The sequence below is a fragment of the Oncorhynchus kisutch genome, linkage group LG9, assembly GCF_002021735.2.
Source record: "Oncorhynchus kisutch isolate 150728-3 linkage group LG9, Okis_V2, whole genome shotgun sequence".
NCBI lineage: Eukaryota > Metazoa > Chordata > Actinopteri > Salmoniformes > Salmonidae > Oncorhynchus > Oncorhynchus kisutch.
The window spans coordinates 28,018,354-28,043,920 of NC_034182.2; the positions used below are offsets into that span (position 1 = coordinate 28,018,354).

General features: G+C 45.8%; 2 protein-coding genes across 2 annotated transcripts; both read right to left on the reverse strand.

The window, feature by feature from the left end:
- Positions 1-78: 78 nt before the first annotated feature.
- Positions 79-19,466, reverse strand: LOC109897017 (segment polarity protein dishevelled homolog DVL-2-like). Its single transcript, XM_020491505.2, has 14 exons — positions 18,949-19,466; positions 9,668-9,737; positions 8,215-8,375; positions 7,514-7,623; positions 6,787-7,007; positions 6,609-6,678; positions 5,993-6,132; positions 5,820-5,896; positions 5,636-5,703; positions 4,843-4,974; positions 2,832-2,963; positions 2,434-2,610; positions 1,976-2,209; positions 79-1,813 (listed from the first exon to the last, which is right to left on the reverse strand). The coding sequence occupies exons 1-14, from the start codon at positions 19,107-19,109 to the stop codon at positions 1,248-1,250; spliced, it is 2,319 nt and encodes a 772-aa protein (XP_020347094.1). The 5' UTR covers positions 19,110-19,466; the 3' UTR covers positions 79-1,247.
- A 177-nt stretch (positions 19,467-19,643) lies between these two features.
- LOC116375226 (E3 ubiquitin-protein ligase rnf152-B) lies at positions 19,644-24,786 on the reverse strand. The gene is made up of 2 exons (XM_031831370.1): positions 24,544-24,786; positions 19,644-20,799 (listed from the first exon to the last, which is right to left on the reverse strand). The coding sequence occupies exon 2, from the start codon at positions 20,686-20,688 to the stop codon at positions 20,041-20,043; it is 648 nt and encodes a 215-aa protein (XP_031687230.1). The 5' UTR covers positions 20,689-20,799; positions 24,544-24,786; the 3' UTR covers positions 19,644-20,040.
- Between the last annotated feature and the right edge of the window lie 781 nt (positions 24,787-25,567).

Here is a 25,567-nt window from a genome sequence, read left to right on the forward strand (position 1 = left end):
TCAGTCTATTACAAATTTATTCTAAAATACAGAAACAAAAAGTGACAATAATGAAATCAAACAAGGAGGACACCAAGGTGACACTGCTATACTTCATTTAGCACCTTTATGGTTCGGTTATACATCATCGTTGTCATCTTCTATATATTCCTTCGTACAAAATGGATGCTAACGCGTGTCATTAACATACAAAATATGAGGCAAGAGGATGAGGAGGAATCACAGTTATTTGAAGAGAAAACTCATGATTCAATCCCAAAAGTACAGTTTTTGGTGTGCCTTCGTCAGCCTGAAGTACCATTTCTTATGCCACATAGTCCTAGACATGGTTACAGTACATGGTACCCATTCTTGTAATTTGAGGTCTTTATCCTCTGATTGCCAGCTTCACAAGTTCACTATTCTATACTATTCTATACTATTGCATTTACATGGAAGTTATTATAGATATATACAAAGGCAAAAATAATACAATAAAAACTAGTTGGCACACAAGTTCATGAAAAAAAATGGGCTTGAGACATAATACATTTCATACATGTCTTTTAGGAGGCTAATGGCTGAAAATAAGGCACTTATGAGTCACGTGATACAGCCCCAAATGCCATTATCAACACAACATGATCAATTATAAAAGAGGAAGTGGCGCCCTCTACTGTCCGAGTCCTCTCAGTACACTTGGCGACAGCTCATTTGGCCAGTCCGTTACTTCAGTCGTTTTAATGAACCACCACTACAGTTACTCACACCCACCCAGTCAGCCAAACGCTATTAACTAAATGTTGGCGATAGGAACACAAGCGTTTCACTTCAACCGCAATCACAAATGCTAAATATGTGTATGTGACAAATAGAATTTGATTTTGAAATCAGTGATTTCAGAAGCAGAACTAAACCAATACACACACACACACACACGTTTTAAATAAAACGAGAAGAGTTGCTTTTCTGACATGGAGAGTCCAGCAGCATGTTTCGGAGTTGCAAGTCAAGATGTATGCCAGTATATTCAGAAAAGGGAAACCAGACATGATGCATTTCATGTCTTTTATGATACTGTGCCAAAATTCCTCTGACTCACTGTTGAACCCTGTTCTTACAAGACATGAAATGAGTGACACCAATCTACTAGGTCCTAATCAGACCACAAGTTAATTACCAGCATAGACTAGAATATTCACTCCCCAAAGAGGGAAACTCCTAAACCTCACATCAATAGTCACTCTCTTCACACGCACGTCATCAGACTACATGACATCCACAAAGAACTCGCTGGGGTTGCCCATGGCTAGGTGGAAGGACTGGCGCGAGGCCGTCAGCTCGGGGGGAACAGAGCCCAGGTCACGGGTTGGGGGGGCCCCGGGTGGTCCTCCAGGGACAGAGGGGCCCATGCCCGGGTGCATGGGGACCGAGGGGTGCTGCTGGGGGTACTGGTGGGGGTGTCCCATGTTTGGGGGTCCCATGTGTGGGTGTGGGTGCTGGGGCACCATCATCACCATCATAGGGTTGTAGGGCATGGGCATCCCCGGGGGATAGGGCGACATGTGGGGAGGCGGTGGCATGCGGTGATGATGATGATGCGAGCGCTGTGAGGAGTGGCTGTGCTCGCTAGGCGTGGCCGAGCCGTGGCCCCGCCTCAGGCTGCTGCGGACTGAGTATTCTGATTCGCTGCCGCTGCCCGAGCGAGAGTCCCCCCCTTCCCCTCCTCCAGAAGGGGACTTCTCTCCTCCTCCCGCCGTACTGCCTTGACCCCCCTTACTGCCTCGTCGCCTCTCACCCCCCTCGCTCCGCGTTGACCCACTGCTCCGGCTCCCTAGGGGGATAAACACAGGGGTTAGAACGGATTACAACTGCCAGCTCTCACACATTAATGGTTATTTCTTTAGTATCCATAATGCTGTCACAATTTGGACATTGGCCACCGATGTGACACCCACCCCGGACAGCTTTCCCTCCTTCCCTACCTCCCCCTTACCTTCACTGTGCTGACTGGCTGTGCCCGTGCTGCCTGGAGCGAAGCTGTAGCTGGACAGCTCATGGTAGGGTGGGGGCTGGCTGGAGTAGGGGTGGGGGTGGGGGTACTGGAAGGAAGGGAAGGAGTGTAGCAGGGGCCAAGGCGTGGCCCCCGGGAGGGGCAAGGGGGCCAGGGTGTCCTGGTCGGAGGCCCCGCTGGAGCCGTCGTTGTCAATCAGGGACAGGTTGGCCATGTCTGGGGGGACGGGGAGGGGAGAAGTAATGAGGGAGGGGGCAAGGAGAGAGAGAGTTCAACTTTAACTGGTTGAAGAACTCATTTGGGCAAAGGGTTTGAATAAGCTCTTACAGCTATTAAGAAGATATAGGCATTAACCTTTCAACAAATAAATTCATTCAAATAAAAAAATCTAAGCAATCAAAATGATTTTTCTTCAGCATAAGTGCCCCCCTGGTACTCACAGTTCTCACAGTCGCTGAAGTCTCCGAAGATGTAGTAACACTGTTCTGAGAAGGTGATCTTGTTGACCGTGTGGCGGATGAAGCCGGCCTTCAGCAGGTTGCTGGCGTACTTCCTGGCCTCGCGGCGGTCCTGGAAGCCCTCGATGTGGTGGTACAGCCACTCCACCACATCAGAACCTGGAGATAGACACACGAGAGAGAGAGACAACAAGAGAGAAAGAGACACATGAGAGAGAGACAGACACACGAGAGAGAGAGAGACAGACACGAGAGAGAGAGACATGAGAGAGAGAGCCAGCGAGAGAGGATGAGGAAAGAGGGTCATTAGTTTGATCCCTTTAAATGTTTCCTTTTTATCTTGATACAGAGGCCTGATGAGGCCCCATGCTCTAACTCACCCAGGAAGGCATTGGGGATGGTGATCTTGAGCCACATCCTGTCTCTGACCTCCAGGCCAGACTCTGGGGAGGCCATGGCCTTAGCAACCGACGCCATGTCAGAGTGCAGGGACAGGTTGAAGTCATCAAAACCTGGAGAGATAGAAAAGGAGTAAGAGATACAGAAAAGGAGAAAAAGAGAGGGGGAGATAGAAAATGAGGAAGATAGATGGAGAAATAAAAGGAGAGAAAGGGGGGTAGGTTTGAGGAGAGAGAAACTCAGCAAAAAAAAAGAAACGTCCATTTTTCAGGACCCTGTCTTTCAAAGATAATTCGTAAAAATCCAAATAACTTCACAGATCTTCATTGTAAAGGGTTTAAACACTGTTTCTCATGCTTGCTCAATTAACCAATTAATGAACATGCACCTGTGGAATGGTCATTAAGACACTAACAGCTTACAGACGGTAAGCAATTAAGGTCAGAGTTATGAAAACTTAGAACACTAAAGAGGCCTTTCTACTGACTCTGAAAAACACCAAATGTCAGATGCCCAGGGTCCCTGCTCATCTGCGTGAACGTGCCTTAGTCATGCTGCAAGGAGACATGAGGACTGCAGATGTGGCCAGAGCAATAAATTCCAATGTGAGATGTAGCTGATCGTCCTCACAGTGGGAGACCACGTGTAACAACACTTGCACAGTATCGGTACATCTGAACATCACACCTGCGGGACAGGTGCAGGATGGCAACAACAACTTCCCGAGTTACACCAGGAAAGCACAATCCCTCCATCAGTGCTCAGACTGTCCGCAATAGGCTAAGAGGCTGGACTGCGGGCTTGTAGGCCTGTTGTAAGGCAGATCCACACCAGACATCACCGGCAACAATATCGTCTATGGGCACAAACCCACCGTCGCTGGACCAGACGGGACTGGCAAAAAGTGCTCTTCACTGACCAGTCGCGGTTTTGTCTCACCAGGGGTGATGGTCGGAATCACGTTTATCGTCGCACGAATGAGCGTTACACCGAGACCTGTACTCTGGAGCAGCATCGATTTGGAGGTGGAGAGTCCGTCATGGTCTGGGGCAGTGTGTCACAGCATCATCAGACTGAGCTTGTTGTCATTGCAGGCAATTCAACGCTGTGCGTTACAGGGAAGACATCCTCCTCCCTCATGTGTACCCTTCCTGCAGGCTCATCCTGACATGACCCTCCAGCATGACAATGCCACCAGCCATACTGCTCGTTCTGTGCGTGATTTCCTGCAAGACAGGAATGTCAGTGTTCTGCCACGGCCAGCGAAGAGCCTGGATCTCAATTCCATTGAGCACGTTTGGGACCTGTTGGATCAGAGGGTGAGGGCTGGTGGAAGAGTGGGCTAACATCTCACAGCAAGAACTGGCAAATCTGGTGCAGTCCATGAGGAGATGCACTGCCGTACTTAATGCAGCTGGTGGCCACACCAGATACTGACTTACCTTTGACCCCCCCCCTTTGTTCAGGGGAACATTATTCAATTTCTGTTAGTCACATGTCTGTGGAGCTTGTTTAGTTTGTCTCAGTTGTTGAATATTATGTTCATACAAATATTTACACGTTAAGTTTGCTGAAAATAAACGCAGTCGACAGTGAGAGGACGTTTCTTCTTCTGCTGAGATTAGAAAAGGAAGGGTAAAAACAGAGGGAGGTAGACAGCCATCATTGACCACATAAAAAAGCTGTAGACTAGAAGAGAAAGACAGATGTGGCTTGTGCTTCCGGTGCCAAGGTCGGGTATAAAACGCCTGGCACGCGACAAGGGAATGGATAGACCACGATAAAAATAAAAGAGAGAGAGGGAGGAGGGCAGAAATGAGAGAAACAGAGAGGAAAACTAAGTAAGAGAGAATAGACTGGGGGTCAGTCAAGTGGAGAGAGAAAGGGCGAGAAGGTAAATGTTTAAAAGAGTGAGAAAGTTGAAAAGAGAGCGGTAATATGTAGAGAGTAGCCAAAGAGAGAGAGAAAAAAGAAAGAGCGTGCGGTACTCACGTTCTGTCTCAGTGACAGAGGTGGTGGTGATGGTGCTGAGAGCAGAGCTGCCGGTGTAGGGAGGGTAGGCCCCCGCCAGGGCTACCGAATGGCTCACCCATGCTGCTGGGTCTATGGGCCGGATCGGCTCATCTACAGCGAGAGGGGGGGGGGGGTACACGAGATCTCAAAAATGTAATTTCTTTGACATTTCATAGGATAAAGTATTGATGGCCCCACTATACACAGTGTACAAAAGAATAGGGACAGCTGCTCTTTCCATGACAGACTGACCAGGTGAAAGCTAAGATCCCTTATTGATGTCACTTGTTAAATCGCCCTCAATCAGTGTAGATTAAGGGGATGAAACAGGTTAAAGAAGGATTTTTAAGCCTGGAGACAATTGAGACATGGATTGTGTATGTGCACCATTCAGAGGGTGACGGGACAAGAAAATATTTAAGTGCCAGGCGCACCGGTTTCAGTGTGTCAGAACTGCAACTCTGCTGGGTTTTTCATGCTCAACAGTTTCATGTGTGTATCAAGAATGGTCAATCACCCAAAGGACATCCAGCCAACTTGACAACTGTGGGAAGCATTGGAGTCAACATGAGCCAGCATCCCTGTGGAACGCTTTCGACACCTTGCGGAGTCCACGCCCCGAGAAATGTAGAATGTTCCGAGGGCAAAAAGGGGTGCAACTCAATATTAGGAAGGTGTTCCTAATGTTATGTACACTCAGTGTCAAAGATCATAGAGCCAGAGTAGCTGTACAACTCTGTGGTAGAGACGAGGCGTGCAGGCTGCTACTCACTGCGGGGGAGGGTGAAGTAGCCCTGAGGTGACGGGTCCCAGCACTTAGCCACTGTCAGGATGATGGGCCTGAGGGAGACAGAAGGACAGGTCACCATCGCGTATCAACTGGCATTTCCCCATTGAGCGCAGGCAAAAGGGCTGGACCGTGTAAATGTACTGATGTCCTTAGGTCTGAAACGCACCCCGGTTTGTGCACGATTTCCCTCAGCACGCGCACCGCGTCGTCGTTGCTCATGTTCTCAAAGTTGATGTCGTTCACCTTGAGGAGAAAGAGAGTCCGTAGATATGAACGGTCCAACTCGATATATATATATATAACTGGTAATCTAGTTACCCCGGTCAGTCACACACACACCTGAAGCAGCATGTCCCCGGGTTCGATGCGTCCGTCGGCAGCCACCGCCCCTCCCTTCATGATGGAACCGATATAGATGCCCCCATCCCCTCTCTCGTTACTCTGGCCCACGATGCTGATGCCTAGGAAGTTATACTTCTCTGTGGGAGGGAAGAGGATATTGGTTATTTCATCTCAAACTTTTAGGAAGAAAGTTCCCTGAGATAAAGAACCTCTGTGAGGTGGTGGTAAGAGTTGTGACAGCAAGTGAAGAGAGAAGGATAGAGACGTGACAGGAGGAGAGAAGGGAGGAAGTGGTAGTGAGACATGGAGTTCAGGTCACAGGGTAGAAATGTGTTGGGAGGGGTGGATGTCTATAGCCTGGTAAAGCAGACTGAGCGCTTAAGTTCCGTTTCACTTCACAGAACGTGATCTATTGCAAAGATCAGGCAGGTTTCACCCGGCTATTTCCAGAACGACTGGAGGTTTTTCCAAAAATGGACACGCAGAGTACTGGTTAGGTGGTCTAAAATAACGAGTGAAAAAGCTCGACAGTCAAAGAGAGGGTCAAGAGAGATGGGTGGAAGACATAAGAGGGGGAGTGGTGTCGGGGAACAGACGGCGAAACGTTACTGACCCATGTTGAGCGTGACGGTGATGATGTTTAGAGACATGGTGGAGTCCGTCACGCTGCTGAACGATGACGCCTGGGACAAGAAAAGGGAAAACGCAATCAATTCCAAAGCAGAATGGGACATTTGACTTAAAACGCAAACTTAAGTCAAAAATTAAGAGAGGGAGGAAGAATTCATTACCCTTTCTAGCCTGGGCGGGCGCTGTTTCTTGCGCCTGCGGTGGCGTTTGAGCAGCCTGGACGCCGTGCTCTGCTCTGTGGAGCTGCTGAACCGGCTCATGGTGTCGTCATCCTCAGAGTCACAGAAACTGGTGGTGTCCAGCTCGCTGCTCATCACCGTGGTAGCGCTCTCATAGCCCGCTAGGTGGCGCTCCATGCGGCTCTGGCCGTTCATCCTAGGCCCTGACGCACCAGAGATCGAGAGAGCGACAGATAGGAGAGCAGGGGGAGAAGAGGAAGAGAGATGGAGGGTTAACTATGGATTTTATGTTTATTCATGTTATCAATGTCAATTGCTATTACCACTAGAACAAGGGTTGCGTTCAGTAGACAAAACATTTTGAAAACGGGAAGCCTGACATTGCCCAATAAGAAACGCTCATTGTCATTCTCCATTGTAAAATGTTCCATTACAGTGCCCTACTGAACATGACCCAGTGCCGTTCCATCATGGTTCGTCAATAGTTACCACAGCCACAAAAAAAAAAAGAGATTTTAAACCTTAACCACACTGCTAACCTTATGCCTAACCTTAAATTAGGACCAAAAATAACAACCTTGTTTTCATGAATTTTTATGATTTAGCCATTTTGACTTTGTGGCTGTTCTATTAGCCATTTTTACTTTGTGGCTGTTCTATCTAGTGGAAACCATCATGTGACAAAGAGCAGGCGGTGCAGAGTGCTCACCATGTTGCTCCATGGCCTCCCTGTGTCTGGGTCTCTCTCTCCTGTAGGACACCACAGACTCTGTTTCTGTCTGGTCATCCAGGTTCTCCACACTGCCTGCTGCATTGGGACTGCATAGGGGAGAGGGTTAAAGTAGGGAAAGCTCTGGAACATACATTATTAATAAAACACAAATAGCAGCGCACACCTAATGTCTAATAATATAGGCCACAACACAGATCGTATTACGACCTATGAGGACAATGTGTATGAATAGGAAGCAATGGATTAAGCCTAGTTAAGGTTGGGTTCAAATAGTATTTGAAATCTTAATTTTCAAGAACTTTGAGCGATTACTTTAGTCTGCCTTGAGTGCTAGATGGGCGGGTTTGTACTTTTGGGGCCATTCCACTGGTCTCATTGCACCAGGAAAACTCTATATAGTGCAGCTAATGATTTTAAATACTATCTGAACCCAAGTTTGCAGTGTATTATAACCTAGACAGACAGTAACTAGAACCTGTTCCCAGACCAGGTGCTTACTGTCAATAGGCGGCACAGGCTCAGATCATGTTCAAATGGGCCGTTGTATTTAACAGTAGGTAACATGATAGCTGGAGTGACTGAGGTATTCTGTCATAGAATACGTTAGATACAGTACGAGATACATTAGAGTAGCACACTGATTATTTGGGACTGTGGGAGAGGGTGTGCGCTCATACTGGAATGATGGGGGTCTGGAGTCACCGATGCCCCCGGTCCTCTCAACAGGTGGGGGTGGGAGGGGAGGAGGGGGTGAGGGCGGGGGCCGGACTTCTGCTGGGGGTGGAGGAAGGACTGGTGGTACTGGCTCTGCTGCTCCTGGCGTGTCTGATGAAACCAACTGAGGAGAGCGGGAGGGACAGAGATTTGGAAGGGGTGGACAGAGGAGGGAAAGAGGGGAAAAGGAGTTGAAAGGGGATGATTAAAAAAATTAAAAAATAAAATAAAACATTTAAAATTAAAATAAAACAGGTGGAAGAAGAGGAATTATTATTTTAGTTTTTAAGTCAATTTTTTAGGTTGTTAACTAAGGTTTTTTACTCAAAGGGCCAGTTGCCAATCCCTGACCTTGCGCAAGGCATCCAATTACCTACTCCCTACAGACCCAAAATACTCCTACACAGACCAGTCTGCCTGGAGAGGGGCTAAAAAGCCAACAAATTATCTTTCAACAAAGATTCTGGGTTTCTATACGTTTCAAAATCCTCTATGACAAAGGATACTGAACAAAGCATCCATTCAAATGTGTTCTAGTTTCATGGATACAGTTCTGTCCTGAACCTTCCCCTGAAAACCAGTTTGTAGTTTTGATTGAATATCCCCTCTAAGGTGTCAGACACAGTGCCACAGAACACTTTTCCCCCTTTCTTTTCTTTAAGCTCTCTTCCTTCCCTCGTTCTTCTAAATGGCTGTTTGACTATAGAGCAGTCATCCCTCTGGGACCCTCCATCCTATCTTGTGTCAGTCCCTATGGCCTCCTCTCTTTGTCCAACCCTTTTAATCCCGCTCTCGCTCCTTTCTTCTCCTTCATATGCACTTGGCAGATGTTTTCCTCCCAACCGGGACAAGTCACAATGTTTTGTCTGCAGGACTCATATCCTGCATGTTCTTTAGGGTAGGTAATATGATCATAAGTGAGGACATTTGAGGACGTAGTTACATTCACAGACCAAGGTGTTCATGATAGTGGGTTTTTGTCAGTGCCTTTTTAGTAGTTAAAGCAGGGTCATAGCCACAGAGGTCGGTAGAGAAATGGCCGCCATGCTGGCACCAAACGTTCCATGACAATAACGTTCTAATTGGCATTCTTAGAAGATCGTGTAATGGTCTTGGAACTTGACGCCAATGTGGAGATCGTTTTAAACTCTGAAACTCAGACTGAGTTTGCCAGAGTCTGTAGCCTACATCTCTGGCTCTGGTTCAAAGCTCACTTTGAGCAGTTTATGATACATTTGAACTGCTAGGTCCAACTCAGCAGTATTGTTCCGACTTGGGAACTTGACTTTTACAATTCGGTCCTGGAAAAATAGTTTGTAGCGATTCAGGCATTCCTCCTCTGTCTCCCTTCTACTGCTGCCCTTTCACTGGTCCAAGAAAGCTGTGGACCGTCTACCTCTACCAGTTTGCCCTTACCCATGACACCACTCGTCCGTTGAAGCAGGGGAGCTTGGAACTGTCGTCTGAGATCTCTTCCTTCACCACCCTTAAAAAAAGAGAAGAAAAAAAAGAGATGAGGCTAAGTGAAAACACAGAGACAAAACAAATACTGTAAACCCATACGCGGAGACCGACGTAAAGAGCAACATGAGGACACCGCTGCGTTCGTTTCCCAATGACTCAGCGTCCTTCCCGAACCACAATGGAGATAGATACACACTCCCTACAACTACATCTGAAACTCTCACGGACCAGCCATTGTTTCTTGAGAATTAGAAATCCATTCCTCTTCTTTTGCTCTGCATCCACTTATACAACGTCAGTGAGACAGAGTTTGCTGTGTAATATTTGTCTGTATGAGCCACTATGTTATTACTGCAGTACTTAGGACCTGAGCTTGACATGAGTACTGTGTAGAGGAAACGTTTAACTGACTGCCTAAAGACTTACAGCTAAGCCTTTTCATCTTTATTTGCCTCTATGCCTGATGTTTTGTGTGTGTGGTTTGGTTGGCCAGTGTGTGTGTGTGTGTACACATGCACCATTTTGTGTGTACGTGTGTGTGTGTGTGTGTGTGTGTGTGTGTGTGTGGGGGGGGGGTGTAGTATGGTCAGCTCTGCCCCACTCTGGGGTTTTGTAAGCAGCTGTTGAGGGTTGGTTTTGTGGGTGAGTGTGAGCAGCTGTTGTTTTGAGTGTAAGCAGCACAGGGACAGATTGTTGTGGGCACCGGGGAGGCATGTCACAGGCTGGAGGCGGGCCTTGTGTGACAGTGCTGGAGTGGGTGAATGTGAGAACCCGTCTTTACCCCCTATCGTGCCCTCTTTCTCATCTCTCGCTCTCAGTCTCTTTCAATCCTTTCAGTTGCCCCCTTTCTCTTGCCCTCGGTCTATCCTGTTCTTTCTTGCTAAGAGGTCAGACTCAGATTGCATCCAGAAAGGGACAGATGCAACATTCTATCCCTAACAGGGTAATAGTCTGCATACCTCACCATTCCAAACAAAATGACCTCACCGCAAACTATTTCACCAACTCACTCGAAAATGTCTCAAACACAAACACATCTTGGAAATTCAGAATCCCCTTGGAATCCTAAAACCTGACATTCTTGCCCAGCACCTCCCTCCTAGCCGTTACTTCTTTGCCTCGCACACCCCAAGCAAACACACGTTCTCTCCCATCTACTAATCTCTCGCACAGCACACCCAAAACCACCATTCACTTCGACTACCCCGACCCCTCTCCCCACCCCACTCTCTTCCTGTTGATTCTGCCATGGCCAGACACCAAGCATATGGCCTCTGTCCAACCCCTGGTCCCCGATCTGGTCTGCTCCACACTGCTCAGCTCTGCTCTGACTGCCACACACAGCCTGTCTGACAGCTGGCTCGCACTCCAGGAAACAAAACACAAACAGAACAGGCAAACACACACACACACACACACACACACACACACACACACACCAATGCTTTAGTTACTTTACTGAGGCCTCAGGCTGACGAGCTCTGTTTTGATTGGGCAGCTGACTCCTTTGAGCTGGGTTTAAATGTAGCCTACTTGTAACTGACTCTTGAGATGTTTCAAAATGTTGCGGTTGTGGTAGAAGTAGGCTTAGGTCTAACGAACCCAGGAGTCAGACACTTCCAACGGCTTGACCACAACTCACATTTTTAAAAATGGATTTAACCTTTATTTAACTAGGCAAGTCAGATAATAAATTCTTATTTACAATGAGGGCCAACCCCGGCCGAACCCTAACGACGCTGGACCAATTGTGCGCCACCCTATGGGACACCCAATCACGGCCGGTTGTAATACAGCCTTAGACCGCTGTGCCACCCGGGAGCCCCACTAATGAAGCAGGAGCATTTGATTGTTTTAGTGCCCGTTTTAAAAACATAACATGGTGTCTTGGTTTCGCGTTCAGTAACATCCGAGAGAGACATCAAAGTACGTTTTGCTAGCTTAACAAAACTTCAGCAGTTTAACTGCAAGTAATGAGTTTAACAGAAGCCCTAGGTCTCATCAGTCAAACTCCACCACAAACATGCATTCCATTCAACCTAGGGAAATGCACAACTGACAGGCAGCCACCAAAGAAAGATTAATTGCAAGAGCAGATAGCTCTTTCAGTCTGGAGGATTTAAATGGGAGAAAAGAAGGAGAGAGAGAGGAGAAAGGGAGGTATACAGGGGTTGCAGCCAGCCAAGCTAGGGTGTTAGGGGAGACAAAAACTTGGCCCAGTTCCCAAAAGGGAAGAAAAGCTGAGGATTTCACAAGCTCACGGAGAGAGAGAGATGGGAATTAGTGATGAGAACAGCCAGGGTAACAGCCAGAGTGAGAAGGGTTTTTCTTCATTGTGGTGTCCAATGTAAAGACAGTATTTATGCCGGAAGTTATGCTTTGACCCATATTTGGACACTAGTATGTTTGCCTGGTCTTACCTATGAGAGATCAGGAGGGGTATGATGGATAGAGAGATGGTTTGGCTTTCTTTGTGCAGTCATTGACCCCCCACATCCCCTACCTCTTTGATAGGTGACAGTCATACACAAAATTGGGTAACGTTATGGGACATTGTCCTTATTGAATTCAATTAAATACTATTATAATATCCTAACAGGCCAACCAAATGTGTCACCTTGTTGCATTAACTGTCTAAAGATAAAATCACAAATCCCTATTCCAAACATTAGATCAGTGGTTCTTAACCTTGGAGGTACCGAACCCTTCTTAATTGGAAAAATAAAATATTATTTTTTTCAAATTCAAAACATATGTATATATTTACTGGTGCACAAAATGAACATCACAAAATGAACATCACAAAATTAACATCACTGTGTTCAAAGAACAAAATCATCAAAACATGATTTTCACACAAAAACAAAATAATGAATATTTACTGCAAATCAGTGTGACTTCTGCTGTTGCCTTTCAGAGACCAGTTCAGAAATGTGCGGCTTCACCTTGGCAAGTGCCACTCTCATGTCATTTTCGCAACAAAGTCTGTTCCTTTTCTTCATTTTTATGTCCAGCATCCTCGAAAAGGACTCTCTTGTAGGGAAGTATCCGTCGAGAGACTTTGCAAGCTCATCTAAGTGCGTGGCAATTGCTTGCTTCAGTTCCGCGGGTACAGAAATGTCTCCGATTCCAGATACATCTTCGATCTTACTTACACAGTCGTCCAGCAGGGGAAAGTTTGAAGTTATCGTTCTCTGTTCGTCGTTTCCATACCGGTAGCTTTTTTTTAAAAGCCTTCAGGTTTTCCTCCGCTTCGATGATGTTGACTCCACTGCCCTGCACCTTTTGATTGAGATGATTGAGAGCTGCGAAGATATCAGCCATATACGCTAAAATGAGAATGAACTCAGAATTTTTTACGCAATCTGCATGACAATGTTGGTGCTCTTGCAAAAACAGGGCTAATTCCACACGCATGGCAAAAACACGATTCAGCACCTGTCCCCGGGATAACTACCGAACGTTAGAATGGTACAGAAGTACATCGAATTCAGAGCCAATTTCTTTACACGGCTCACTGAAGATGCGGTGCCTCAGAGCACTAGTTCGCACATAGTTCACGCATTCCACTACACTTTTTAATACTTCTGCCAGTTTTGGAGGCAAGGTTTTTGTTGCCAACGCATGCCTGTGCAGAATACAATGCATAACAATTATGTGTGGTGCATCGGCTTTCACGAGCGCACCAAAACCAGACTCTTCCCAGCATGACTGGAGCTCCGCCCGAACAAACTGCAGAAACCATATCCCACGAAAGATTGTTGTCTTTGAAGAACTCATCCACAAGTTTCTTCACATCGGCTGCCTTAGTTGTGGTTGTAAGAGGCTTACAAAATAAAACAAATCTTCCTTTATCACGCCGTCTTTCACATAGCGCACGAATACAGCAAGCTGGCTTAGATTGACAACGTCTGTGGTCTCGTCGAGTTGAAGGCTGAATTTTGCCGGGCTTGAAATCAGATCAGCAACTACTTGAGCCAAGATGTCTTTGCTCATGTCCTCTATTCTGTCGCTGATGGTGTCCATTTGAAAGAGGAATTTGGGATAACTTAACTTCAGCCTCTTTTCCCAGCATGATATTCGCCATCTTCAACACAGCTGGTTTTATGAGTGTTTCACCAATGGTGTGTGGTTTGCCCTGCTTTGCGATCAGGTACTTCGTACGATGCTGTGAGGATCGGTTTGTTGATGGGTACAAAGCCGAGAACAGGCAGAGTAGCCTTTTCATTGAATCTGTCTCTCTTCACCTTGAATTCAGCGAGCGTGGTGTTCTTGTATTTTCCATCTCCATGCAGCTTAAGGAAGTATTCTCTTAGTTTTGCCGGTGCTAGACTAGAATTGCTCAACTTGGCAATGCAAATCATGCAGTTAGGACGCTGACTCCCATCACGTTCCGTTATACATGTGAATCCATATTGTACATATTCGTCCGACCACTTTCTTTTTTTGCTCGACATAGTAAGTATGAAGGGATTAAAATATTAAGTAAGAAATCACAAGACGTACCATCACGACAGTCACAAGTCGACTACTGAGCGTACCACATTCCCTGCAGCACAGATAGGCCAAGCAGGGCGTGTCATCACGAATCATATGAGTCGGATGTTTGTCTTGACCTCCGCCGAACCCCTGAGACTGACTCACCGAACCCCTGGGGTTCGATCGAACCCAGGTTAAGAACCACTGCATTAGATCAACTCAAGCGTTTCCCCCTTCTCATGACACTTATTTTCTCCCACTAGCCAATTTTGTAACTAATTGGCGACAGATTTTCACGCGAATATTCTAAAATCTATTTAGAATATTATTACATGTACTTTTATGCACATGTAATAATAACCATCATATCGAAGTCCATTTGGGAGTCACGCAATAACATGCGGTCCACCCACTAAGACTTGTAGGGAAAGCATGCCGTTTATTAGGCTACAGATTACATTAATTATGATGAACTTCACAGGGTGTTGAAAGTGTAAGGTGATGAACTTGATGCTCCTTTCTAATAAATATTGAGGGTCTTATTCTGGTGACATGATCAAATGCCGTTTGACAAATCAAAACAATCTTGCTCTTCTGTCCATAATAATCTCATGTAGGCTATGCCTGCACTGTATATCTGCGAGCTGTTGGCTAGAGCGCATGCGCCAATACTAGAGTGGGCACACTTGCTATATAACACAAACATGTTATAAAGGAAGCGGATCCTTTGTTCGGATCACCAACCAGGACATTAGATCTAATCAAAAAGGCCGACCCAAAACAACGTTGCTGCAGAAGAGTTAGACGGAGCAGCCTCCTGGTCAGACTTCGAAGGCATGCACACCACCCACCGTTTCTGAGTATATTACTCACCAATGTCCAGTCTCTAGACAACAAGGTAGACAATTTGGGCATATTTCTCCTCCAGAGAGACATCAGAGATTGTAATGTTCTCTTGTTTCATGGAAACATGGCTCTCTCGGGATATGTTGTCAGAGTCGGTACAGCTACCGGGTTTCTTCATGCATTGCGCCGACAGAAATAAACATCTCTCTGGGAAGAAGGGCGAGGGCGAAGGCTTCATGATTAATGACTCGTGGTGTAATCATAACAACATACAGGAACTCAGGTTATTTTGTTCACCTGACCTAGAATTCCATACAACCAAATGCAGACCATATTATCTCCCAAGAGAATTCTCATCGGTTATCGTCACAGTGACAAGAACCATTCAATGCTAGTCTGACCAATTGGAATCTACTCTTCAAGATTGTTTTGATCACTCAGACAGAGGAATGTTCCGGGCAGCCTCAGAGAATAACATATTTATAAGCTGATTCGGTGAGTGAGTTTATAAGGAAGTGCATTGGAGATGTTGTACCCTTTGTGACTATTAAAACCTACCCTAACCAGAAATCTTGGATAGATGGCGGCATTTGCACAAATGTGAAAGCGTGAATCATCGCATTTAATCATGGAAAGATGACTGAATATGGCCGAACATAAACAGTGTACTTATTCCCTCCGTAAGGCAATCAAACAAGTGAAATGTCATTATAGGGACAAAGTGAAGTCGCATGCAATTACAGACTACAAAAAGAAAACCAGCCAAGTCACGGACACCGAAGTCTTGCTTGCAGACAAACTAAACACCTTCTTTGCCTGCTTTAAGGATAATACAATGCCACCAACACGGCCCGCTACCAAGGACTGCGGGCCCCCCCTCTCCTTCTCCGTGGTCGACGTGAGTAAGATGTGTCAACCCTGGCAGGGCTGCTGTCCCCAGACAGCATCCCTAGCCGCATCCTCAGAGCATGCGCAGACCAGCTGGCTGGTGTGTTTACGTACATATTCAATCGCTCCCTATCCCAGTCTGCTGTCCCTACATGCTTCAAGATGGCCACAATTGTTCCTGTACCCAAAAAGACAAAGGTAACTGAACTAAATGACTTCTGTCATTATGAAGTGCTTTGAGAGACTAGTCAAGGATCATATAACCTCCAGCTTACCTTCCACCCTAGACCCACTTCAGTTTGCATACCATCCCAACAGTTCCACAGACGATGCAATCGCCATCACACTGCCCTATCCCATCTCGACAAGAGGAATACCCATGTAAGAATGCTGTTCATTGAGTACAGCTCAGCATTCAACACCATAGTACCCTCCAAGCTCATCATTAAGCTTAAGGCCCTGAGTCTCAAACCCACCTTGTGCAATTGAGTCCTGGACTATCTGACGGGCCACCCCCAGGTGGTGAGGGTAGGAAACAACATCTCCACTTTTCTGATCCTCAACACTGGAGCCCCATAAGGGTGCGTGCTAAGCCCCCTCCTGTACTCCCTGTTCACCCATGACTGCGTGGCCATGCACACCTCCAGCTCAATCATCAAGATTGCAGACGACAACAGTAGTGGGCTTGATTACCAACAACAACAGCCTACAGGGAGCCTACAGGGAGGACAGCCTACAGGGAGGAGGTGAGGGCACTGAGTGTGGTGTCAGAAAACAACCTCTCACTCAACATCAACAAAACGAAGGAGATGATCGTTGACTTCAGGAAACAGCAGAGGGAGAACCCCCCTATCAACGGGACAGCAGTGGAGAAAGGAGAACGTTTTATGTTCCTTGGCGTACACATCACGGATAAAGTGTGGTGAAGAAGGCGCAACAATGCCTCTTCAACCTCAGGAGGCTGCAGAAATATGGCTTGTCACCTAAAACCCTCACAAACTTTGACAGATGCACAATTGAGAGCATCTTGTCGGGCTCTATCGCCGCCTGGTACGGCAACTGCACAGCCCTCAATCGCAGGGCTCTCCAGAGGTTGGTGTGGTCTGCACAACGCATCACCGGGGCAAACTACCTGCCCTCCAGGACACCTACAGCACCCGATGTCACAGGAAGGCCAAAAAGATCAATGACAACAACCACCCGAGCCACTACCTGTTCACCCCGCTACCATCCAGAAGGTGAGGTCAGTACAGGTGCATCGATGCTGGGACTGAGAGACTGAAAAACAGCTCAAGGCCATCAGACTGTTAAACAGCCATCACTAACAGAGAGGCTTCTGCCTATATACAGACTTGAATCATTGTTCACTTTAAATAATGCAACTTTAATTATGTTTACATATCTTAAACTACTCATCTCATATGTATATACAGTATTTTATACCAGCTATTGCATTTTGCTCATGCCGCTTGGTCATCGCTCATCCATATATTTTTACATGTACATATTCTTATTCCATCCATTTAGATGTGTGTATTAGGTAGTTGTTATGGATTTGTTAGATTACTTGTTAGATATTGCTGCACCGTCAGAACTAGAAACACAAGCATTTCACTACACTTGCATTAACATCTGCTAGCCATGTGTAATTTGATTTGAAATGTTTGAGAAAACGATCAGTAGAGTTGAAAATACAATGGAAACCCATTTAATGTTTATTTTTATTTGTTACATGGGACATTGAGAAAAGTGCAATTGCGAACTGCAATTCAGTGCGTACCTGCATGTTGGCATTCCAGCATCTGCAGGAACACCTATTTATACTTCTATTGAACCATTTTTAAGATGCGGGGGAGTTCCAGTACAGTAGGTGGTGTTAATGCACAATAACGTTGGATGCCAGCCACCAATAAACCCCACAGAAGGGGTGGGGCCGACAACAGCTGCTGGCTAGCCGTACACCGGTAAACAGTGTCCTTCGTCCCTGCATTTCTGTCAACGATGCCGAGGGCAGGTGTTCGGCAGTCGGGAGCGAAGGACATTGTGTGCTAGCTTAGCCAACTAGTCCAGTACACAACAGGCGGGAGGCGACACTGTGTGCTCGTTAGCTAATTAACACACGGTGTCCCTAACTAGCAAGCTAGCGAGTTAGCTAACACAGTGTCGCCGCAGCCCTCCGCCCTCGGTTTTCTCCAGTGCACAGCATGCGAGTGACACTGCGTGCTAGCTAACTAGCACACGGTGTCGCTAATTAACAAGATAGCTAGCACACGGTGTATCCCCCAACCTCTCGCCAGCTGTGCTAGCGGAAGGCGGGGTGACAACGTGTCCTTAGCCCCCACCTGGCAGGCACTGTTTTCCCGCAGTTCTGTTAACAACAGTAAGGGCAGGGGTTCGGCAGGCGGTAGCGACCAGCTGGCTAGCAAGGCATACTCCGGGGGCGAGCACAAAACCCCCCAGATAGTTTTATTTCCCTTTTGAACCGGGGGAGGGGGGATGGACCAATGGGGTACTTGGGGGGGGGGGGGGGGGGGGGGGGGGGTTCATGAAGTAACTATTTGGATGCTCGAGGGGGTGGGGCAGGAACGCCCCGAATTGCACACCATTGCATTTTTATGTGCACAATGTCATCACGCACAGCCTTTAATCTGCTGCAACAGGTCAATTTGATAAAAACATCTGGTGGGAAAATGCGCATGTTTTTTAATGCAGTTTTATCCATATTCGCATTTAAATCTGTAAACATAGTTACTGAATGACACCTTTCATTTGCAACATTGGATCATGCAAGTTAATCCAGTTAAATGGTTACCAGTTAATTTAACTATTGTAACTAACGTTAATAAAGTGTAGTAACAGTTCACCCTTTGTGTCTTTGGGATTATTGTCAAAGATAAATAGACTTTGCAACAATGTATCTAATCAACTACTGGACTCGGGTTGGTTTTCTTTATTATCATAATTTGCCTGAAACCCACAACACGACACCGCACAATCATGCATCACTGGCTCTCACTTACCCGAAGTCCTGGTCCATAGACTTAAAGAAGAATTTGTAGTTGGGCTTGTTCAAGACCTGTTTAAAATCCAACAAAGTGATATTTTCGGCAGGAATCTGAATCTTCACCAAATACGGCGTCTCCTCCTCGTCGATGTGGTATATTATTTTGGTTTCCGCCATTTCACCAGCAACTTTTTTTCAGCTGTACCACACAAACTATGGAAGAGAACGGTAGCTAGTTAGCTAACACTAGCTATGCTAACGGGAGAAGGGGGTGAGGAGAAGTGCTCTTACAACACTAGCCAGCAGTGAGTTTGCCCTGGCCAGAACTAATACAAAAGTTTAACATCTACTTATATCACGAACATATCGCCTTAGTTTATATCCCCCAAAGAAAAATATATAATTCCCTAACGGCGAAGGGGTTAAAAACCACGCACACGCTACATTCACAAGATCCGCTACCCACAATTTCTCCCCCAACAAAAACATAAGGGGGGGTCTAAAACTTTTCTCTCGACTATTACAAGCCAACGCGGCGTATGACGTCAGGTATGCTCCCTTTACGTTTTCGCTCAACGTGCCACCGTCTGTCTGTATCCAATGGTCTGTAGAAATATTCCAGGAATTTTATTCCACAACATAATTCATCTTCATGATGATAACCGTTATGCTAAACACACACACACACACATGTGGAAGTCAAAACATGAAACAGATATGAAATGCTTTTAATAAATAGCCAAGGACTGTAGTACAATGTAATAATAAAAACTCCATTAATGCCCATCTTCACAGTTGAGAACGGCCTATATTACACCACTAGAGGGAACTCTAAATCAGTGCATAGCAGAAAACAGAGCTGTATACAGAATTTTCTGAACAACATTAGCGCTACTTACATCAACTAAATCTGATTATAAGGCTGTATACATCAACTTTGATCTTGTAAGCATATTTGTATTTTACAGTTTCAAGGCTGTTTGAGATAGGCCTATAGTTCATTCTGGATCGAGGCCATATTCAAATATTTTGACAATACACATTTCCTTACTTTAGAAAGTAATCAAGGAAAGAAGAAAGGATGCATGTAAAAGTGTTCATCCTCCCCTCATTTGCAGAAGAAGCTTGGCCCGAACACTACCGCCACTATGCAGGTCACCCCAAACAACACCCAGAAGACCACGGCTAGCAGCTGCACACATACCAGGGTCCTCCTGTGGTGCTGCAGCACCTCCACCTCATCAACCAGTCCTCCACCTCCGCTGTGGGGCCTATCGCTGGGGTGCATCTGCTCCACCCGGAGGCTCACTGTGGGCAGGATGATGAAGCGAGAATCCCTGCTGGCCTCCAGGGAGAGGACCACACTCTGAGTGACTGTGGCCAGTCGGGTGGCCACCGATGTGGGCATGCGGAAGGCCATGGGCGGCAGCTGGGCCAGGATGCGGGAGTTGCAGGGCAAGGTGAGGGGGTCACCTGTCTCCAGCGTGGTGGGGTGGCGGCAAAGGGGGCAGGAGATGGCAGGACTGGGAGGGCTCTGGGGGTCCGAGGGGTCAGTTGGATACGGGGACAGCTGGATCCTCTGGAGGCACTCGGTGCAAAAGACATGGAGGCACTCCAGCATGCGAGGACACTTGCTGCTCTGGTTGTACTCCTGGTAGCAGATGGGACACTCCACATCTGTGGACTCCCCCAGGCTGGGGGTGGCTGCTGAGACTGGGTGCCCCTGGAAGAGCACTGGTTCCGGGGGCTCAGCCATGGTGAGTGAGAGGGTGAGATGGAGGTGGGAATGGGAGTGGAAGGGGGAGTGGGGGTTCAGGGTTAGACTGCTGTAGGGACTGTCAGATGTTCTCTTGTATGTCTGCAGAACCTGGAGAGAGATATTATCAAATATTGATTATATTTTTATATGTACAGTATACGTGTTCCTATAGTATAGGCCATTTCATCCTGTTTCAGTATGTGTGTAACATAGAGAAAATAAAATGGGCCTATATGGGGTTAAAATGTTAAATCGATGTAAAGGCTGCCCCTTAGTCCCTAGCAGTGGGGAGCTGAGGAAATAGTTTGCAAGTTCAAACCGCCGAGCTGACAAGGTACAAATCTGTCGTTCTGCCCCTGAACAGGCAGTTAACCCACTGTTCCTAGGTCGTCATTGAAAATAAGAATTTGTTCTTAACTGACTTGCCTAGTTAAATAAAGGTAAAAATAAAATACAACTTTTTTTTTTAAAAGGCAGAAAAGTGAAAGTAGAGAAACAAAGGAGGACAGGAGCTGTGGATGGAAGTGATTACTGGGGCCTACACACACATTCTCTCTCTCTCTCTCTCTCTCTCTCTCTCTCTCTCTCTCTCTCTCTCTCTCTCTCTCTCTCTCTCTCTCTCTCTCTCTCTCTCTCTCTCTCTCTCTCTCTCTCTCTCTCTCTCTCTCTCTCTCTCTCTCTCTCTCTCTCTCTCTCTCTCTCTCTCTCTCTCTCTCTCTCTCTCTCTCTCTCTCTCTCTCTCTCTCTCTCTCTCTCTAACGCGAAATTCATACAATGCAGAAGAACAGCTTCAGGCCTACTGAGTTTGAATTCCACTGATAGTTGACTAGTGAAATATAGATTTGTTTCAAGTAAACTGCCAATGATCTAATCTCTGAGTGTCGATCCACTGCTGCATAATAGGGCCAATGAACCAAAATATGCAATTCAAGTGTCATTATGGCAAAGGAGTATACCCACTGTATTGTACTCATCTGATATTTCCTCAGGCGTTTATGTGTTTACCTCATTAAGATCACAGTGTACTTTCATAAACAGTGCTATTCTAGTCCCAACCCTCCACTCACACGGGACAGAGCAAGGCAAGCCTGACTCAAGAGAGCAGTTGCCTAGCAGTAGGGATCTATTTTGTATTGGGCCACAGGAGCAGAGATGGTAAGAAACACATTTACAACTGGAATTGATCTAGCTGTACATGTAATAAGATCAAAAGTAATTAAGTTATAGCTTTGATTTTGTTCAATAACCTCAATAGATATTCCACACAAATTTGGTCAACATTTACCCTGTGTAATTTGGTTGACAATAATTCTAATGACTTGTTCCAACTCCTAGACATGCACAGACACAAATGACACCGAATGGCAAAACATTAGGGCTGTCAGAGTTAATCAGTTAACTCATGTTAAGTTTTTGTAATTTTAGTACATGCATTTTTAAAAATCATTATTACCGGTAATCGCATTGTCTGAAAGCATTCAAAATACATTGAAAACATACCAAATACATAATCTTTGCCAGTGTTTCCCAACCGGGAGTACGCGTCCCCTTAGGGGTAGGTGGGCAGTCCCCAGGGGGTATTTGGAAGAAGAAAAAATATTGGGAAAAATATATTCAATTTATTAAAACGTTATTACGCAGGAAAACATTTACTGCGGTCACTGGTGTGAAATATGTAGTTATTTTATATTTTTAGGCTTACTTTTTGACTTTACTGGCCTCTGCCTGCCTACCGGTTGGCTCAACGTTTGATCCTCTGCTCGCGCCAAGTGCTCGTGATCCTTTGCTCCAAGGGCTATAATGCCTGCTGCTGTTATCCTGACAGAAACTACGAATGGTAAGACAGAAGTAGATGCACTGAAGACGTTACAGTTGTCAAATAACACAGTGTGCCCTGGATCTATGACATGGGCGTTGATATTGTTGATCAATTGGTGGGAAAAAAAAGAAGCTTTTTTTCTGCAGTTGGACGAATCGACTGATGTCAATGGGGAAGCCCAGTTGATTTCGTTTTTGTGATACAGATACATTTCGGTAATGAATGAGCACATTCTGTTCTGCAAGAAGATAACGGGGAGAAGTACAGTTGGGGCTGTGTTTAACGTCATTGACAGCTTTTTCACAGAGCACAATCTGGATTTGAAATCCTGTGTTCGTGTGGGCACGGGATCGTGCTGCATCAATGCCTGGGAGGGAAATTATTAACATTAATTGGCCACACAAAGAAGGTAAATCCCACTGTATTGTTCACAGAGAGGCATTGCCAGCAAGATAATGAGTTATGAGATACATGATGTTTTGAATGATGCAGTGAAAGTGATTCATTTCCAGGCCTCTGAATCACCGAATGTTTGAAAGGCTCTGTGATGACAGTGGGACTGTGCACCAGCAGCTACTGCTTCATAGCGACGACCACCGTTGTCTCTACCGAGGGAAATCGCAACAGAGGCTTTTTGGCTGTGTGCTGAAGTAAGTGATTTTCTGTCTGAGCACTCACAGCCCTTGTGGAACACAGACTGGGGTGGCCTCCTTGTCTATCTTGCTGATGTGTTAAGCAAACTGAACAACCTGAATCTAACTCTGTGAGGTAAAGACAAGGGGGAAGTGAGGGGGACATAATATATATCAATATTTTTTTATCTAGTCAGATAAACACTCCAAACAGCCTATCCGACCGCTCGGAGGCATCCGCATGTTCCTAACATGTTCCTAAAGCACACCGTGGCCTCGTTTTGTATCACATTCCAATGATAAAACTGGGGAGGACAAAAATGCAATTTCATAATGTCCCTAGTGAAAGTTGCGCCCCTGGTAAAGACACACATTCTAAACATGCATAACAAAGTCTGTGGATTCATGAAGAAGATCAAACTCTGGGAGAGGAACTGTGAAGATGGGGCTAATAAGTCGTTTCCAGGAGCATGACACCAAACCTTTTACAGTGCTCCTATGGTGCAAATAGTACGCTCACATTTATCCAAACTCAACAGTGAGTTCAACTCCTACTTCCCTGACATTGAAAACAAGTCTGCCAAACTTTACTGGGTGCATAAACCCACATTTTGTCAAATTTACACCTATGAATCTATGAATCACTCCGGTCGCACAAGCATGAGGGGGTACTACAGGCAGGTCAAAGTGTTTTAGGGTACAGTACCCAAAAAGGTTGGGAACCACTGATCTATGCAACTAAAAATAACAATGCAATGTAAAAATAAGATTGAGGTTAAAGTGTGCTTTCTCAATTTACCTAATTTAGCTAACCGTTACTTTAGACAAAATTAAGACAACAATATTCTTGTAATGTTTTTTTTGTATGAAAAATCTTAAACTACAGCTTAATTTGAGCATGTCGGGGTGGCAGGGAGCCTAGTGGTTAGAGCGTTGGGCCAGTAACCGAAAGATCGAATCCCCGAGCTGACAAGGTAAAAATCTGCCCTTCGGCCCCAGAACAAGGCAGTTAACCCACTGTTCCTAGGCCGTCATTGTTAATAAGAATTTGTTCTTACAGAACAAGGCAGTTAACCCCCTGTTCCTAGGCCGTCATTGTAAATAAGAATTTGTTCTTAACTGACTTGCCTTGTTAAATAAAAAAGTGCAGAATTTGTGATTAACCGCGACTAATCACAGCAAATCCTGCGATTAACTTAAATAAATGTTGCCATAGTTTGAAAGCACAACAAATAATATATAGGCCTACTTTATGGTGTCAGATAACGGTTATGATAGCCTGTGTATTAATATATTGCTACTTTATCTATGTATGTCAGTTGATATCAAAACACCATGGGAGTGAAACTCACTGACACTTCATCACTATGTAGTGTGGGCAGAAGATAAGGAAGGACTTACCTCCTCACACACAGACAGTCACACACCCCTCGGATCACGGCTCCGTACCAAAGTTCTCACTAAGCCATACTGCATATCTTCCTCCTTTTCAGTCCACCACGTACAGTAAACATCTAATCTACCTCTCTCCCTCTTATCTTTTCTGGCTCGCTTACTCTCCCTTTCTATTCTTCACCCTGTATCTCCTCTCCTCCCTTGCTCTACCCATCCCTTGACATCTTCTCATCTCTCCTACTGGGCCCAGGGTTTTCTCCTGGTTGCCCTGACATTAATTAATTCATCTCCAGGTGACGTGGTGGTAACTAGTAACCAGGGACACGTAATAGGTAGTAGCCACCTCCTCTAACCCTGACACTTCTCACTGTCCTGACAGTACAGCATTTGTATTTACATTGATTTTGTCAATGTACAGGTTATTCAGAATGACAGCATAAGACATACTGTTGTGAGTCAAATTGCTGTGGATGTCAATCAAGAGGGGAATTCATTTGTTTATGATTTTGGTATCAGTTCAAAAAGCAGCAACCTGATAAATAGTTGAGTTACTGGTGCTGGTCTAATGGAACTCACATAATGTCTTGCCTTCTATCTGTATGTCTGTAAGACCATAGGAAACCGATTGCATATGTTAACATCCTCTGTGAATTATCTACAGAAAAACATGTCTCTGATCATGCATGTACTGTATGCAGCCAAATAAGGTCCTGATACAGATGCAAGAAGTTTGGTCGGCAGTTGGGCTCCCGAGTGGCACAGCGGTCTAAGGCACTGCATCTCAGTGTTGGAGGTATCACTACAGACCAAGGTTCGATTCCAGGCTGTATCAAACGGCCGTGATTGGGAGTCCCATAGGGCGGCACACAATTGGTCCGGGTTAGGGTTTGGCCAGGGTAGGCTGTCATTGTAAATAAGAAGTTGTTCTTAACTGACTTGCCTAGTTAAATAAAGGTTAAATAAATAAATTAAATAGGTAGCCAAAAACAGGACATGAACAGATCACCCTTTGCCCATTTCACAAATATTG

Coding starts and splice junctions, on each gene's coding strand:
- LOC109897017 (XM_020491505.2), bottom strand. CDS start 19,109: ATGGCGGAAACCAAAATAATATACCACATCGACGAGGAGGAGACGCCG. Junction 5,897..5,992: donor CCGGGGACATGCTGCTTCAG/GTGTGTGTGTGA, acceptor TTTCTCCTCAAG/GTGAACGACATCAACTTTGA. Junction 1,814..1,975: donor AGCCAGTCAGCACAGTGAAG/GTAAGGGGGAGG, acceptor TTATCCCCCTAG/GGAGCCGGAGCAGTGGGTCA.
- LOC116375226 (XM_031831370.1), bottom strand. CDS start 20,688: ATGGCTGAGCCCCCGGAACCAGTGCTCTTCCAGGGGCACCCAGTCTCA.